Raw genomic sequence first — 18,791 nt, forward strand, 5'->3', positions numbered from 1 at the left:
TGATGTTGCTGCCAGTAATTGCCAGCAGTTCCGCCCGGTGCGCCCCCTCCCTTAATTTCCAAAGCGAAAAAATATGGCTAAGAACGGCAGTTTTTGGACTGTAAAATGTAAAATTTTCAAGCTCCCTCTCTTCGCTCACTCGCATTTAATCTTTATGCAATTCCCCTGATGTTACTGCCAGTAATTGTCTGCAGTTGCGCCCGGTGCGCCCCCCCCCCCCCGTAATTTCCAAAGCGAAAAAATATAGCTACAAACGGCAGTTTTTCTACTGTAAAATGTCAAAATTTTCAAGCTCGCTCTCTTCGCTCGCTCGCATAGAATCGTCATGCATGCAACTCACCTGATGTTGCTGCCAGTAATTGCCGGCAGTTGCGCCCGGTGGCATGCGCTCCACCCCCCTTAATTTCCAAAGCGACAAAAATATGGCTAAGAACGGCAGTTTTTGGACTGTAAAATGTAAAATTTTCAAGCTCGCTCGCATTTAATCGTTATGCAATTCACCTGATGTTGCTGCCAGTAATTGCCAGCAGTTCCGCCCGGTGCGCCCCCTCCCTTAATTTCCAAAGCGAAAAAATATGGCTAAGAACGGCAGTTTTTGGACTGTTGTAAAATGTAAAATTTTCAAGCTCGCTCTCTTCGCTCGCTCGCATTTAATCGTTATGCAATTCACCTGATGTTGCTGCCAGTAAATGCCAGCAGTTGCGCCCGGTGGCATGAGCTCCACCTCCCCCCTTAATTTCCAAAGCGAAAAAATATGGCTAAGAACGGCAGCTTTTGGACTGTAAAATGTAAAATTTTCAAGCTCGCTCTCATTTAATCGTTATGCAATTCACCTGATGTTGCTGCCAGTAATTGCCAGCAGTTCCGCCCGGTGCGCCCCCTCCCTTTATTTCCAAAGCGAAAAAATATAGCAACAAACAGCAGGGTTTTTTTTTTTTTTTTTTTTTTTTTTTTTTTTTACTGTAGAATGTCAAAATATTCTAGCTCGCTCTCTCGCATTTAATTGTTATGCCTTTCTCCTGATGTTGCTGCCAGTAATTGCCAGCAGCTGCGCCCGGTGCGCCCTCCCCCCTTTATTTCCAAAGCGAAAAAATATAGCTCCAAATGGTAGTTTTTTTACTGTAAAAGATGAAATCCTAGCTACGCCGGTGCCCTTTCCCCGCTTGGTGTTCCTCAACAACAGTAAAAGTCTAGGGATTGAGAGCTTCCTATATTCCGAATGTCTGTCCTAAAAAAAAGTCTCGTTATATACATTAAGCGGGGTTCCCACTGTCGTGCGATCCATTGCGAACGCCACGATTGGACATTCGTAACTGATCGTGGAAAATTTGTTGAACTCGTATGATATATCACGTTTGGATACGAGGTTATGCGAGTCAATACGTGTTGGTACGCTTGTATGCGATATGGTCACGATTGGCCTATTTCAAGCGATACGATCTGTCACGATCTGGTCTGCCGTTCAAATACGATCCGACAGGATTGTCCTGATTGAGTTCACGATTGGTACCGATCTAACATGACCATTACGATCAGGATCCCCGATCTGGTACGTGCAGCAACGTACTGATACGTTCCAATACGAATACCGCGAACCAATACGGGCTGCTGAGATAAGATACGATATCTTTGACGATCGGGATCAGAAGCGACCCCCATTTAAGGCGCGATTGGACCCGAATGGGAATATTATAGTCCGGCTGACGATACATTTCATTGTTTCCCTTAAATTATGCAGAGTGATTAGGCCTATTAATTTTATCCACAACCATTGATGATGGCAAGGCTTGACAGGTTGACGATGATGACAACATAACCTTTGCAGTGTTGCTAATGACGATTATGTTATCAGAGAGAAAGCAGCACCCAGGCCAGCCATAACCTCAGATATTCCCTCGTCTAATATTAAACGTAAAGAAATTAATAGATTATCAAAACGATATGCTCACCCTCCCCCTCACAAAAAAAAATGAAATAACGAACCCAAATACATAAGATCAGATGTATGCCCCTCTTCCCCAGAAAAAAAAACAGCAAAACAAAATGACCTTTCTCTCCAATACATGAAGAAAATAATTATATGATGAAATGGAAGCTAAGAAAGAGGATGGGATCATTTTTAATGTTATGTAACATAGTATTATGTGTTATATACGCTTGATATAAGAAAGTTGGCCGAATGGATAGTATTGCTTATGTGTTCGATTTCATATTCGCAAAGTGTATGTATCATATGCCTTTTTATCTCAAAATGTCGTTATCTCATGGGTTATTAAAAGTTTGGTTTATTCGGCTTGAGTTAGTGTTTTACTTAACAATGTTTAACATAACTGATACACACACATAACAGAAAAGTGACTCCCTAATCAAAATGATGTCACCTTTTAACAAAAAAGGAGGTTTTACGCAAAATTATTTCGCAGGGGTATATTGCTACACTTATTGAATAACTAACTGTGAAAAATAATAAGAGTGATCTTCATTGTCATAATCATACGAGTGATGTCACATCCACGACAATGGTCACTTTTACATTTGCAGTAGCAATGAGAGTTGAAAATAACCATTTTCCTCTAAAATTATGCTCTACCAAACATACAAAAAAGACATTGAAAAGTGTCAAAATAGATGTAAAGGGGTCAAACGATTGCTGATGAAACAACAACTCTTAATTACTATCTACAATACACAAACAGCAGGATACTGCACCCCCCCCCAAAAAAAAAAACCCTCTGTAATATACTTTTAAAAATTAACCATTTGCCTTTGATATGTACCCATTCAAGCACGATTTATTAAATTATTCTCATCTTTGTACTGCCGTTAGTCAATACGTGCAGACGTACAATTGCCATTTTATTTTTGCTCATTTTTAGTTTTCGTTACAAAAGTTATCCCATATCCTGTTTTGTGTGTCTGTATAATGGTAATAGCAACTAATTAATGAAAACATCATTAACATTATGTATGAAAACATCTAAAAATCTGTAATACAGCTTTCATTTTATGAAATCATTAAACAAATGATTTTGATAATATACCTTAAAAACTACGACAGTTAAACCCCACACCGTCATACAATTTACCGTTTGGAAATAATAATCTAAAGATGCAGGCTACCACCTATCAGCATACAAAATAAATCAATTTATGGGTGAAATAAGGGCAAATGGGCAAAAAATAATAATAATGATAAGCGGAAGTAAAGGGAAAAAGTCGATCCCGATCAACACGATTAAGAAGCATGATTAGAAGAGATTTGCTGCGTTTGGATACGATCCTAGACGATCTGATGCGATGATCACGATCAAAAACTAATCGTGATAATCGTAGAAAATTTTTGAACCGTCCAAAATTTTCCCACGATTAACGCGATTGCCACGATTGACCTTAAGATCTGATACAATCTGATAAGACCATCACGCTTGCTGCACGATTAAGACCACGATTTCAATCGTGGCGCCAATCGTGATAGTGGGAACCCCGCTTTAGGGTCAAAACGCACCCCCCTTGAAAAAAAGCTGGTGACGCCCCTGTTTTATCATAGTAAAATCAGTGATGAGATCTTTCTGATGTATAGGTTCCACGAGATTTTACCAAGAGATAATATATCGTCAATGCCTAGATAGGATCCTATACGCAGTTGCTTTCGAAAACGGTAATTGATTCAAAGAAAATACCCGCTTGAGGCAGTAGATTGTAGATGGCAGCTATAAACGAATCACAGAGCTGCAAAACCTCACTAAGTCTGTAGGAAGCTCCCTGCAATAACTAATCCTATCATGTCCTAATTATAAAATACGACACATCCTTGATTTGGAAATTACTTTTCCACATTGAAATGCGTTTAACACTCAAACATCTCAATGTTTGCTTTGTGAAACCTCCCTAAAACACCCCTTTCATGTATGAATGCTTGCAGCCCTGTAAACATGTCCATAGACATAAAATACAGTTTGCTGTACCTGTTCGGGGTGTGAACTGCCAACTCTAAGATAAACTTCATAGCTCAAACAGCTTTACAGTCTTGCTTAGATTAATAGCGATGTTGCTTGGTCTGTGCAGTTTATATTTGACTTTTCCCACGTTCTTTCCCATTGTCTTTCTTTTGACTATGATTTAACAGATATTATCAATTTATAGGTAGGAGGAAAATCGTCACAAGATCAAAGGTTATGGGTCTCTAAATAGGCGTGTGATGAACCTTGCCAAAACTTGCTGCGTTGATCGGTATGGTGTTGGTTTTCCTGCAGAAATCGGTATAGTGAACATAGAGGGCGTTCCGTGGGATGCAAACTCCATCTGCCAACTCGTAATTTTCTTCCAACCTTTCAAGAGATAATTAAGATGATAAAATATGTCAAACAGAACATGTTATAATGAGATAAGTTAATGACCTTAGTGTACAGGGCCGGCGCAGTGTTTTCAAAAGTGTGGGGGCCCACTTCCGGGTTTCATGAGCTAACAAGCAAAAAAAAAAAAAAAAAAAAAAAAAAAGGTCCTCAGCTCATCCCTCCCCGTCCACTTCCGGGTTTCTTCAGCTAACAAGCAGAAAAAAAAGGTCCTAAGCTCATTCTCTCCCCTCCCGTTTTAGTGCCACTTACGTACTTCCGGGTTGAAAAAAGTGTGGGGGCCCAAATTGACGACACCTTATGTATTCCTTTGTATGGTGCACAAAAAGTGTGGGGGCCCGAGCCCCCACGGCCCCCACGGCTGCGCCGCCCCTGGTGTACGCATGGTGCTCTACATCTTTAGAACAATGCATTCTATGATTTAATTATGTATGTCGTGATTATTACTTTGTAATGCGCAGTAGAGAATAATTTATTATCATAGCAGCTGCGCAATATAAGTGTCTTTCATTATTATTATTATTATTATTATTATCATCATCATCATCATTATTACATCAGATTTTTGTAGAGAATTCGAATTAAAAGTGCCTAACTTATTTGTGAATTTGCTTGGAATTTATGTCATAACGGAAATTCCAATGCAGCAAATTTCAATTTTATTGTTCGTATAAGGATACTACAATCCCTGCCGTACTGCATGTAAGAGCATGAGGTTACAAGTGCTACACAGTTACAAGTCTTGTCATCTTAAGGAATCTATCGGACTCTGATGTAAAGAATGATGATAATTTATGATATAAAAAGCGGATGTGGTTTTTTTATCTTCTTTATTATCATTCTTGGTCTTGATATCATAATGGTACAAGTTGTATCATGATATCAATATCATCATCAAAGTGCGGTTATTATCATTATCATTATCATCATTTTCATTATTATTATCATTATCATTCTTACAATAATCATTATCAATTTCATTATTATTATCATCATCATTCTCATCATATTCATTATCATTATCATCATTATCATTATCATTATCATTATTATTATCATTATCATTCTTATCATATTCATTATCATTATCATTATCGTTATCATCATCATCATTATCATTGTCATTTTTATCATCATTATCATTATCATTATCATGTCAATATCATCGTCTCTATAAGGTTTGTTACACGTAAGCCTTGTTTTATTCTGGCTTACCATACTAACGTCTTGGACGTGGAGTGGGGTAATCCCACCTCTGGTCGAGAGAGTGCACGAGATATGACGTCAGCTGTCGAATCTATTTCGTATTTGAGTGAAATGATGACGTAATTGAGTACAAGCTATGAAGTTATGTCCAACATCTATACATGAAACGAATTGTCAGGTGCAGCCTCGTGTGAGTAATTTTACGCACTTTTTATTTAAAGCATTTTTATGATCAACATGGTGTGCTCACATTACTGTCTCATATTGCCAATCTTCTCGTACAAAGGAAATTCAGAAAATAACAATGAAATATAATAGCTTTAGACTTATTTTGCACAGTTTTTTTTTTCCTTGACGATAATGTTAACCTCGCTGGTGGCGACTACTGGTTAGTGGGTCAGGTATACCACTTGTTGAGTTAAGCGCATGTGTAACGTCTCGGCAGTGCTGAGATATATTATTTCTAGGGAGAGCAGGGTTTCTTTCTCCACTAGCACCTCTCTTATGGTTATAGCCAAGAAGTTATGAGCAGGAGTAGTGCTTGCACAACAGAAAAGACTCTTCCTGCTGGAGTTCGCTCTCTCTCTCTCTCTCTCTCTCTCTCTTTCAATGTGCTGGCAGCAATGAATAATTACTTAGTATGTGCGCTTTGAATTGGTGTAGCGAATCAAAATGCACTGGAAAAAAGAGTTAAAAACACTTTGGAACGCGCTCAAGTAGAGTACTTTATTTAAAAGACCACATAATAATACCAGATTAAAGGATATGAAATCAACGTGCGCAAATATTTCTTGTTATAAGAGAAATTAATTTTCATTTAATTTAGTTTTGCGCATTGCAGGAGCACAGAAATACATAATATTATTGACGTTGTGCTGATTTTTTTTCCCTAAACTGTTCTAAATAAATTGTAGAATTTATTCAAATGTTGTGTTGAAATTCAGCTTGATTGTAATTCGATGAAATTTGAAACATTCGCGTCGTCTCCGAAGTTCGTTTTGGAGCTTAAGAGCGGAGCCATGGATGCCTTCGAGCTGAAAGAAATGTTAGGCATCCCATTGAAATGCTTTGAAACCAAACATGTGTTTGCCTGAATTACGAAAAGTTGTCACTCCATCTGAAGCACCTCCCTGCTATATCGCCTTCGGCGGCAATTACCCTATTTAAGTCAATTTGAAATGTTCTGGAGCAAACTACAAACGTGGGAACAGCCGAGTATACAGGTGATACAGGACAATGAATCTAGGAAAATGGATGCAAAATATAAAGAAATTGACTTATCCTATCAGGGTCCTTGTCCAAAGTAATGGTAATAAGATGATTATTTGTAACAATCTCTCTGCTTACCTGCTGCATCCATCGTCTCTCTGACGATCAAGAGCTTCAAGCCGTATAAAGTGATATGTGATTGAAAGCCGGATGACTTGGGCGATAATAATTGTGTTCTTTACACGAACACGAGCAAGAGAGATTTACTGAAATAAGACTATTTGCCAATCGTGATTCTCGGTTTGTTGACTTACATCCAAAGACAAACACGTTTAAGTCGAAGGAACGCGGCTAATCGAATGAGACATGAAGAAAGCTGAGAGGAGAGAGCAAATAGAAAGAGGAAGAAGAGTGAAGGAAAGAAATCCGAAGCAGGGAAAGACTGAAGCCCTACTGGGTGTTATTGGAGGTCGAAATAAAACAAAGCAAAACAAAGAAAAGATAATAATTCGCGCTACATCTTATATCTAATCTTCAAACAAACAAAAGTGACATTGGTGTCAAATATTTTCGATATATATAATAGCTAGAACCCACTCTCTTTTTTTAGAGTGAGAATGAATGGCTGGTCATTTCCACTGGCCTTTTCATTAATGTTGATATACAGAATCTTCAATTCAATTCAATTCAATTCAATTCGTTTATTTCCATTTCAATCACAATAAAAACAACATGAAGCATTACGTTTTACAGGTGAACATAAAAAACAATGACATATAAAAGAAACCACAACGACATCAGAATTACAGTCATAAATAGTTACAGATTACAGCAGGCAAAAAGTAAAATGGAAAATGGTGTACACATAAAAAGCCACACAGGCCTGTAGGCGCGCATACACCGTTGTTACAAATCATGTAGAATTGGAATCTTAAGTTATTTTCAGAAATCATGAATCAGTTTTATACAGAAGATATACAAAAGAACAACAAAAAAAAAACGAGAATTGGAATCTAAGTTATTTTCAGAAATCATGAATCAGTTTTATACAGAAGATATACAAAAGAACAAAAAAAACGAGATAAACATAAAAAGGATTGTTAAATACATCAATGTAATTTCAATAAAAAGACAAAAGATGTCTTTTATACTGCTTCTTAAATAAATCATTATGTTGCTTATTATAATTATCTGGGTTTATTGCATTCCAAAAAACTGGTCCTGTATGACGAAGAGTTTGTTTTAATTTCGTACTAGAACATTTCCATTGATTAACTTTATTGCAGCTCCGTGTGTTATGAGTGTGTATATATGAATTTAGTGTGAACATGTTCATGATGTAGGGAGAGAGTGTATCTGTGTGAAAACGTTGCATCAAAGAAGTTATCTGAAGTTTATTTATATCATGCAGCTTAAGTGTATTCAATCGTTTAAATAACTGAGAGGTGTGAGCTAAATGTGGAGATTTTGTAGCATTACGAATTGCTTTCTTTTGTAATTTAAATAACTTATCAGGTCTGGAATTAAAAGTGTTTCCCCATACGACATTACAATACAACAAATGAGATAATATAAAAGAATTGTAAAGAGAAAATAAAACAAAAGATGGTAATTCAAACTTCAAACGATATAAAACACCTACAAACTGCGCAACTTTTCTGCATACATTTTCTATGTGTTCACGCCAGTCAATATTTTCATCCAGAATAATACCTAAAAACTGAACTGATTTACATTGAGTTATTGGCTTTCCATATATTGTTATGTCATTTATGAATTGCACATTTCCCTTCTTCTTTTGAAATAACACATAATTAGTTCTATCGACATTTAATGACAGTTTATTACACTGAAACCAATTCACAATTTTAAGCACATTTTTGTTTACAATATCATATAAAATATCTATATTACTATGTGAAGCAAGAATAGTGGTGTCATCAGCATACAAAATGAAATCGAAATCAGGGCAAGAATTAACAATATCATTGATATAAAGCAAGAAAAGCAAAGGACCTAAAATCGACCCCTGTGGGACCCCGATGCAAATCATTTTGAAATCAGAAGAAACAGAATCAAAAACAGTATATTGCATTCTATCAGAGAGATAAGACTTAAACCACTTCAGACAAATACCTCTAATACCATGATACTCTAATTTCTTTAATAAAATAAAATGGGAAAAATAATCAAAAGCCTTTGAAAGATCCATGAATATTCCAATTACACTTTTATTAACATTTATTTCATTAATCATTCGGTCTTGTATTTCAGTGATAGCCATTTCAGTTGAAAAACATTTTTCGGAAACCATACTGACTCGGATATAAAACATTTTTGGACAATAAAAACTTGTAAAATCTATTATACATTTTTCTTTCTAGGATTTTAGAAAAACAAGGTAAAATTGAAATGGGTCGATGATTACTAAAAACTTGAGAATCACCTTTTTTAAAAACGGGAATCACTTTGGCTATTTTCAACTTATCAGTTACAATACCGTTAGAAAAAGATTGATTAAAAACATCAATTACCCCTTTAACTACTTCACCATCAACATCATCAAATCCTGAACTTTTCCCAGATTTCATTTTTGCACATACATCCAGGATTTCCTTTTTTGTTACAGGTTTCAAAAACAAATTTTCATTTATGGGTGTATTAATATACTCTGATAGTGAAAGCATATTCATTTTCAGAAAAATTCTCATTCATTTTCAAACCAATATCAACAAAATATTCATTAAAATTATTTGCTATTGTATCAGGATCATGTATAATATCATCTGTCTTGAATGAACTACATAAAGTTTGCTTACTCTGTTTACTTTCTGTTTTCTTTATTTCTTTAGAGGGGCCCTGAAATCCAAATTTATGTTGATTTGTGTTGATTTATGATACCCTCAACATCACATGGCGAGGGAACATGCAAGTTATGCTGAGTCGAGGGGAAGGTGCATTCCAATGGGCCGAATGCATAAAACAAGCAATTGCTCGTAAGCAATTGCTTCAAGCAAAAGCACAAGCTCGTTTAGCAAAAGGTCTAGCTCAAGCAATTGCTTAAATCCATATGCATAACCTTTTGCTGGTGCTTATACCTTTTGCTTGTCCCGCACAAGCAATTGCTTGCGTTTTCAACAAAAGGGACGTCACGCCTGTGCGAACACAAGAACAAAGGCAAGTGTGGCAGCAGGTATTTGAAAGGGCATGTGTGTGCGGAAACATTTCCTGACATAGCAGAAGAGCTATGAAGTGACACTCATAAAAGCACACACAGTCGCACACACAACTACACACACACACACGCATTACTGGCTGATTCCCATCACTGCTTGCAATTGCCCGGATCTGCCAGATCGCACGTGGAGATAGGTCTCCTTGCTCTCCACCGAAGTCAGACATCCTACATGTTTTTCATCACATTTTGCATGCTAACCACTGGACATTCCCGTTGTTGAAATGAAAAATTTCTTACTCTACTCATGAGTAATTTCTTGTATATTTATACCACTCCTTCACAAGTGTGGTCTTTCTTTCATGAATATGAAAATCATACTTAAAAGGGGACGTTCCAGATAAGCAAAAGCTCAAGCTCATTTTACAGAGCTTGGAAAAGCGTAAGCAATTGCTAGCAAGAACTAGTAAAAGGTATGTTTTATGCATACATTTTTAAGCAAATGATTGGTCTCTAAGCAATTGCTTGTGTGCGAGCAGCAAGCAATTGCTTGTGCTTGCTAGCAAAAGCTTCTGCTCACAAGCAATTGCTTGTTTTTATGCATACGGATTCGAGTAAAAGGCTAGCACAAGCAATTGCTAGCGTTTAAATGCATCCGGCCCAATGTCTTTTGTTAAGCATTTCAGTACTTTAGCAATGATTGACAGTTTTCGTGGACGTTCCCAAGTAATCTGATGAAAAATAGAAGAAAAATCGTTAGAAATATATGGAATGTTTCTAGATATTCGTGTCACCGCAAAAGTGATGTTGAGGGTATCATAAATCAACACAAATCAACATGCATTTGGATTTCAGTGCCCCTTTAAATGTTTTGAGCATCTTACCATCAGCACTGATCAATGTGTCGTAGAAGTATACAAAGAGAAACATGTATCAAAGTGTATGAAGGAATGGACTCCACAAAAAAAAAAAAAAAAAAAAAAAATTGTTCCCGAGGTCAAATTTAGAAGGCAGCCGGAGATAGCCAGCTCCATTATTTGCTTTCATCCCATCTTGATGTCAGGTTGATTAGAGAACAAATATTGGTAAATCGTTCATTGTGATACGAATAGGAAATCAAACAATATCTCAAGCACTGGTCTAAAAATCGGTGTCCTTCGGTAGCAAGGTATGGCTCTTTTAGAAACTCACTGTAAAAGAAAAAATTATATTTATCTGATAACCTTAGCATTAGCCGAGTAGTATCAGCAGACGCAGTTGAGGAGCAAGAATTATAAACGCTTTTGTTCTTTTTCATGATCTATCCCCCACCCGTCGTGGTGAAATAAGCGTTGTCTATTCAGTACGGGACTAGTTAATGAATGTCATATTATGGTCTATACTGTATTAACTGCACATAGTAGGTAAATCACAAGCCGATTCCACTGTTTCCCAGTATACAGAATACACTGTTGTACGCTCTGCACACAAGAAGTGCTATACATTGACTGTGACTGACGCGGTGAATGGATAGGAAATGCCATGCTCTTTTCTTCGCGACGAGTTTTGCTACATGTGCTTCAATTTTGAAGGTTCAGGAGCTCAACATTTAAATGTCTTATTCCTCTCGCAACCATCTCATTTGAGTAAGTGATTATATCAATTAACTCATATTTCAGTCAGAAGAGACTACGCACTATCTTCATCGAAACCCATTTTTGCAATTATAACTGTAAGCTCTAATAATCAGTTACCATAGCAACGAATAATAGCAGTGATTGTAGCTGATTGGTTGTTTAACTGGTTCACATTTCAGCAAATGCAAGAAGCTTGACTATCATCTGTACTAAAATATTATGCACCATTTTCTCTTATAACAAACTATTCAATCCTCTCGATGTATTACAAAGCTTAATTGGAATCCACGTTACCTGCAATAGTTGCTGCTATGTCAGGCAATCCTAAGGAAAGCTTTTCTCTTGTCAGCGGCGTCCTCTTCTTAATTTAAGAAGGAATGCATTAACTTTGATAAAGTTGGCAAACTGCACTTTGACTGCGATTTGCATTGCTAGATCACTCATAGTTTATTCAGATTTAAAGACATTTTAAATAACAAAATAATGTCTCCTCTGATAATCAAGATTTTGCTGTGAAGGCGTTCTCAACCTTTTTGGCAAAATGCATTCAAATACATGACTTTTTTAATACATGTAAGGTGACAATAGGTCTGTTGGCAAGGGCACCATTATGATATGACATACATGTATATATAAACATTTTAGTATGTAATGAATTCGTGTATTGTTGTAAAGGACCGCCTGAGTCGGCGGTCGACGGTATTCTCACGACAGAAGTGCAAGTTTACATTCAGACAATGCGGTTTAGTATGTACATAATATTGGCGGGCAACGTATTGACACTGATCGGAATGCGACACACAACTGACTTCTCCTTTAATCCGTGGTGAGCACATGCTTGTTGTCAGTTGCCATGGCAACTACCTGTAAACATTTGGCTTCCTTGCCGGCCTCTTACTCTCTCTCAATCTATCTGTCTATCTATCTGTTGATTTTGGTATATACACTGTATGTATTTTGATTTCTCATGTACAACATACATATATATACTAGTATTTGAATTGAATATGGAATCAAAAAAAGATTATGGAAAAACAAAACAAAATATATAAACATATAAAAATGTATGTTTATGTAAACATTACGCATATATATATATATATATATATATGTATATATATATATATATATATATATATATATATATATATATGTATATATATATATATATATATATATATATATATATATATATATATATACATATACATATAAAATTACATATATATTCATAACTCTCTGCCCCAAAAAAGTTACATGCGCATACAGGGTTGAAAGGTTGGTCCGTCAGGTAATCGAGCTTGATTCTGCCTGAACCACTATGACATCTCCGTGGCCGAGCGGTTGAAGGCGTTGGCGTTCCATGCGAAAGACCCGGGTTCGAGACCAACTTTTCAACTCTTGCACGTTTCCGAAAAGGAGGAACAGTGAGAGGAATAATAATGTCAAAGCTACGCACCATTTTCTCCTTCCTTTCTCATATCTCAATATATCTCGATATACACGTATATATATATATATATATATATAGATAGATAGATATATATACACATATACATTTGTATATCTCTTACTGACTTGAAAGAATGAGACCAAAGCCACACTGTTTCATATATGCATCACTGAATGACCGCCTAGCCATTATTTTATTGCTTTCCACAACAAAGCTGTCAAAGTTTCTCATAGATGGTCACAGTACAAGACCCTGAACATTTCTTCATTTCCACAGGCTTCATATGCTGTCCATTGCTGTGGGCTTTTGTAGGTGTGTATGGAGCTATAAATACATTTAAATACAGTATATGACAGACAGAATATCTAAAATAGTGACATAGGGAAGTCGCCGCACTTGTCTACCATGGAGTATCTGCAATTACATAATGCAACCGTGATAACGAGACGACATAAAAAGAAGTGATATGTTGTATGACTTGTTACTAACTCCCAATCAAGAAATACTGTAACTCTCTATCACAATGCTTGCAGCCATTCAATGATGTTAGAAATGACACTGACTGAAATCAAACCTAATATTCATTTAACATTGAAACTGAGGTATGCAGAAAGACAGGCAAAGTAAACCATTCAACTCTAGATCATCACACACTACAATTACACCATGGCACAAGCAGCTAGACATGCCTATATTGCACTATCAAATTGATTGACAGATGAACAAAAATAAGAAAACAAATCTAAAGTATGTGATTTCTCTCTACAAGCAACATCTGCCCTCTTAAATGATATTCATTTCTTCATATATTTGAAGAATATCGCAAACTTCAAATATGGTGTGATTTCACACAAGGAAAGCACTTCATAGTAACTCAAACTATGTTTTTACTTGAAACAATCTTAATTTCATATGCTTTTATGTTTCAATGAATAAGAGGAATGTAAAATTTCAAATACCATTGGAAGCCTGTTTCCTTAGAAGACAAAATTGAAGACATTGGGAGCTCTAAAACTGTATGTGTAATATTTGTTTACACTAAAGAGACACAAGAAAATATAAGCTTACAAGATCTGAAATATGACATACCTAAAAACTGTAGGTGTGAGTGCGAATTCATGTCCTCATTTTTAGTGTCAATACTTTCAGCAGGAGTATTAATTCTCACTGATAAAATGCAGGAAACAATCATTTGCATATACACCACAAAATATGTCATGTTTATGGCATTTTAACATGATTAGTGTGTTGATCGTCTTAGTATATACGTGTTATACTGGATATCTCAGAGTCGTATTAGTATTGCAAAATGCTACGATCTTAAAGTACATTGTAATAGAACAAACAGCAGTTGGCGTTGGTTCAAATGACCCCGAATTTTGAACCATTAAAACATTTGTAAAGCTAAATATCACCCACTTACGTAATCCAACCTGCTTTTGTGTAAGCAAGCTCCCTTGGAATGTTTAGAATGTTCTTATACTGCAATGCCCAAAACCGTTCAGGTGCTGTCCAAAACATCGCTGATTTGTAACTCATTGCGTTGTTTTTTGTTTGTTTTTTTCTCACGTGACCTTTGTCTGCTCATGCGCAGAATGTAACTTCGCACTGGCTTATAGGTTATATTTCATGTACCCACGGCGGGAAAGGATATTTCTGTTTATGACCATAAAGATTTTGTTTGGGGGCGAATATTCTTTATCTTCCGAGGTATATATATATATATATATCATATGTACTATATGACCTACATAGATACCAATGTGTGATTGGTCAAAATGCTGTCACGTAACCATGGTCACAAGGATGAGAAGCGTTATATTTTCATAACATGACGTAAATTACGTACAACCATGGAATATAACAGCGACTACGTTAAACAGATAGCGTTATGTCTGGAGGGGTGACGTAATAAAAAAAACAATTGTTACGATGCACGCAACATACACAGAGACGCTTTGCACACACGAATACAATCGTGACCAGTCGACCAGTACCACGCTAGTAGTACAGCAGCGCGCTAGCGATATGATACGAGCATCACACAGACACACGATACACGAGCCCGAATTACGAAATTGCAACAGATTTGTTTTCGTCAAACTGGTATAGTAGCTTTGATGAGCAGCTGCGCTTCGCTTGAGGGAGAAAGAATTGTTGTCCTGGAAGTTATAGAGCCTACTATTCCAGTTAATGTCAAACAGTCGTGACAGGAAAGCCAAGGATTTCCCATTACATTACCAGCGCCTGAACTGAGTAAAGTTTCATGCTACTTGTACCAGCGCAGGACCTGGACCAGGGCCAGGTCCGTAGTCTACAGCTCTTGCACCACTGACTGCAGACAGAAGAGATTAGGCCCTACATTATCAGAAAGTTCACCACTTTCATACATCACCACAAACAAATGTTATCTCAACAACGTGCTTTACCCAGACCAAAAGCGGCAGTTGTAGTCTTCTACAATTTTTACAGCTGTCATTACAAAATCTAGCTCTCATACCGCTATGAAACTAGGCCCTACGTACGATTGAATAACGACTGTTCTAGAAATGTGACAACAAACATGCGATGGTAATATTGCAGCTGTCGTGCTCCAAGCACGGAAGAACGAATTACCGGTACGCGAAAGCCATCGTAGTTAGATCTACTTATTTTACCTATGGCTCACTAGCGCACTGTTGTCACGCGGTACGCGCGTTCATGAATATGACAATAAAAAGGAGAAGTCGTTTTGCTTTATACAGCAGTTTATTTCTTCACTGTAGGTCATATAACAGATATTGACTTTTTCCTTCGGTAGGAATATAACGTTTCATTTCCTTGGGAAGTTATATTTTTGTCTTGGAATATTACAATTTTCCTCAGCGCTACGCGCTTCGGAAAAATATGATAATCCTCGACAAAAATATAACTTCCCGCTAGGATCTCAAATGTTATATTCCACCTCTGATAAGTCAACAATATCTGTATAATATATATATATATATATATAACGCATCGAAGAAATAATCAATTATTAATCAATTTCTTTCCTGCTGTTTGACAAGAATATCCTGTTAAATCCATGACGATCAACCTACCTGCAATTTGAAAATTGATTCTTCTGTCTAAACCGTCTTAAGAAATGACATAGAATACACAAACTCGTGTGATGGGGCAATATTGAAATCTCAGTGTTTGGATGTCCTCGCCCGTTTGCCCGCCAAACTATTTTCCCGCGCAATGCCAGCGTGAGCACCCGCAGAGACTCCTGTGGCGAGTACACGTCTTGTATACACATGTGTGTTCATATACAATGAGAAAGTGTGTGTGTGTGTGTGTGTGTGTGTGTGTGTGTGTGTGTGTGTGTGTGCATGTCTGTCTGTCTGTGCTTGCTTGGGATAGGGGACGTGGGAGGATGCTCCCAGCTGATATTGCCTCCAGAAATAATCGATGGCTAAACCTATCAGATAATGACTGGTGCTTGGAACAACAGCGCAGTCAGCGAAATCGTCTCGAAGATCGACGTCAAATTTATGACCCGTTCTAAAAAGTAAATCAGAGCGATGGTTCAGAAACTTCCATAACCTGTACAGACACAGCAATGTGCACGACATGCTTAATACTGGTACTCCATATCTATGCGTGTGTACCTTTTTCCACCTCAAACCTCCATAATTTATCAATATTGTTCCAAATTAATATTGATATAAAATTCAGGTAAATTGTTGAATTAAATTGAATCATTTGTTATCCGAAGAACTATTTACCCACCACATCCACTGCATCGATAAATCGGTCTCTAATTTAAATTGTTGATGAAAAAATGATAAATTGAGGAGGAAAAGTTTTTTTTTCATTCTTTAATCTCTCTACTGATCCTCCACAACCTCAATAAACCGTAATATGCATGTATCTCTTCATTTTTCTTGCATTAATGGTATTATCCCATTACTTTATTCACGTAAGCGTTTACTCATATGCACAGAAAACAGAATATGTCATAAATAAAGTAATGTTAAAGTAATCATTTTTTGCGATGCCAAAACAATGTCACTGCGACTAACACACACCACACACAAACACACATACTCATAATTATGTTTATATGTGATTATATACACATATACACATATATATGAATAGATATATAACAAATATATGCATGAATATAACGTAAATATGATGTATCGAATGTATTGTATAAACATAAAAACCATCAAATCAATGCAGTGCTTATTGACTTCAGAGGGGCTTTACATCTTCCCTCAGTCAATCCAAATCTCCCCATCCATTTACTCGATATTTAATTCGTTTTCTGTATCAGATTCCAGGTCACCACACACACACACACACACACACACACACACACACACACACACACACACACACACACGCACACATACATACACCGTACAAACACGGGCGAATGGTGCAATAATAATCTTGAGAGACAGCAGAAATAACAAGATTATTGAATGGACCTTAAAGAAAGCCAAGGTCGCGCTTTTCACATACTCGCTGATCAGTGACACTTTGCCTCGTTCTCCAGCATCCTCCCTTGTATATCTCCGGTTATAAAAGTCACATCAAGCCTAACGTCCGACAAAAAAAGGCCAGAAATGCATCCAAGATAATTCGTTGTGGCATCTTAAAGATGTCAGCTGGCATGTTGGCCATCCTTATTCATCAGTCCTCATTACAGATTTAATTCTAGGACTTCCATAAACAAAATAAGTACCATCGTATATCAACCAATCACTTACCCTACTCAGGATGGGGGGGGGGGGGTATCGGGTATTTTCGCGGTAGCGGGGTATCGAAGAAGATGCGGTAATGACTGACTACCATCCCTCCCTTTGGTCCACAGTGCATGCGAACTAGTAGAACCCTCCAGTAAAGATCCGAGTAATAAATCTGGAAAGGGAAATTGGCGTAATAATATCTGGTTTAGGGGGAAAAATGAAAGTGCACCAGTTTTCAGGAGATCTATACTCGTCCGTTGGTAAATCGTGAATGGAGGGAGGAAAAAGATGGACTCACGGATTGCTGAGGATCAGCTCGAATTGTCATTGATGATAAACCTCCATGAATGCACGCTACGAATGAACTAGATGGCCCGACATTTTTGCTGCGTTGAAGCTGAACGCTTTGACAACCTTCTGATATGTTCACCGTGGATTCATTCACAGGATAATTGGAAATCCATGTTATTGGGTTTCTGAAGAGGACGGAAAGGGTCACGTGACTGTAAATGTTAGCAATGGAGGTGGGTACGTTGATTTCTTCATCTTACAACCGGTCACGTTACAAGAAATATGTATCTTGTAGCAAACCCCAGTGTAACCAAGATTACCTCATGACCACTGAGGAGTCTGGGTCCTTATTAGAAGACAATCACCGGAAGTTATGAAAACATCTTGTCTCTTGAAATCAACATTCTTTGGTCCTTCCCTCCTCAGGGCACCTCTAAGGCATTGAAAAGGTAATTTCCAATGAAGCATGCAGAAAATACATTTGGTGCACGGTATATATAAAGCATCGAATTTTGCATGCCATTTCACAGTAAAGATTCAGTTGAGTCTAGAAAAGTCATCACACCACAAATTTACAAAGCTCTACAAACGTCAATATTCAAGAGTCGTTTTTTTCCAGATATTGAATAAAGAATGTCTCGCATTGTTAAAGTCATCGATGTGTTTGAATTGGTTATTTCACAAGTTCACACTCTGTGGATTTTATTGTTGGGTTTCTTTTTTTATGATCACGTGTATGCGCTTGTCCACTGTCAGTGTAATCTA

The 18,791-nt window shown here is 37.0% G+C and overlaps 1 protein-coding gene across 1 annotated transcript in view; it reads right to left on the reverse strand.

Annotated features, from left to right (window-relative positions):
- Window positions 1–6,918, reverse strand: part of LOC139738354 (transcription factor RFX4-like) — a 31,745-nt gene extending 24,827 nt beyond the window's left edge. Inside the window, exons 1-3 of the mRNA XM_071648991.1 lie at window positions 6,906–6,918; window positions 5,568–5,649; window positions 4,205–4,328 (exon numbers count right to left, since the gene is read on the reverse strand). Of these exons, the coding sequence (XP_071505092.1) occupies window positions 4,205–4,328; window positions 5,568–5,649; window positions 6,906–6,918 (219 nt within the window). The remainder of the gene's footprint in view (window positions 1–4,204; window positions 4,329–5,567; window positions 5,650–6,905) is intronic.
- Between the last annotated feature and the right edge of the window lie 11,873 nt (window positions 6,919–18,791).

Source organism: Diadema antillarum, unplaced genomic scaffold, assembly GCF_040938485.1.
Source record: "Diadema antillarum isolate AM-2024a unplaced genomic scaffold, OU_Dant_1.0 seq00000738_RagTag, whole genome shotgun sequence".
Classification (NCBI taxonomy): Eukaryota; Metazoa; Echinodermata; class Echinoidea; order Diadematoida; family Diadematidae; genus Diadema; species Diadema antillarum.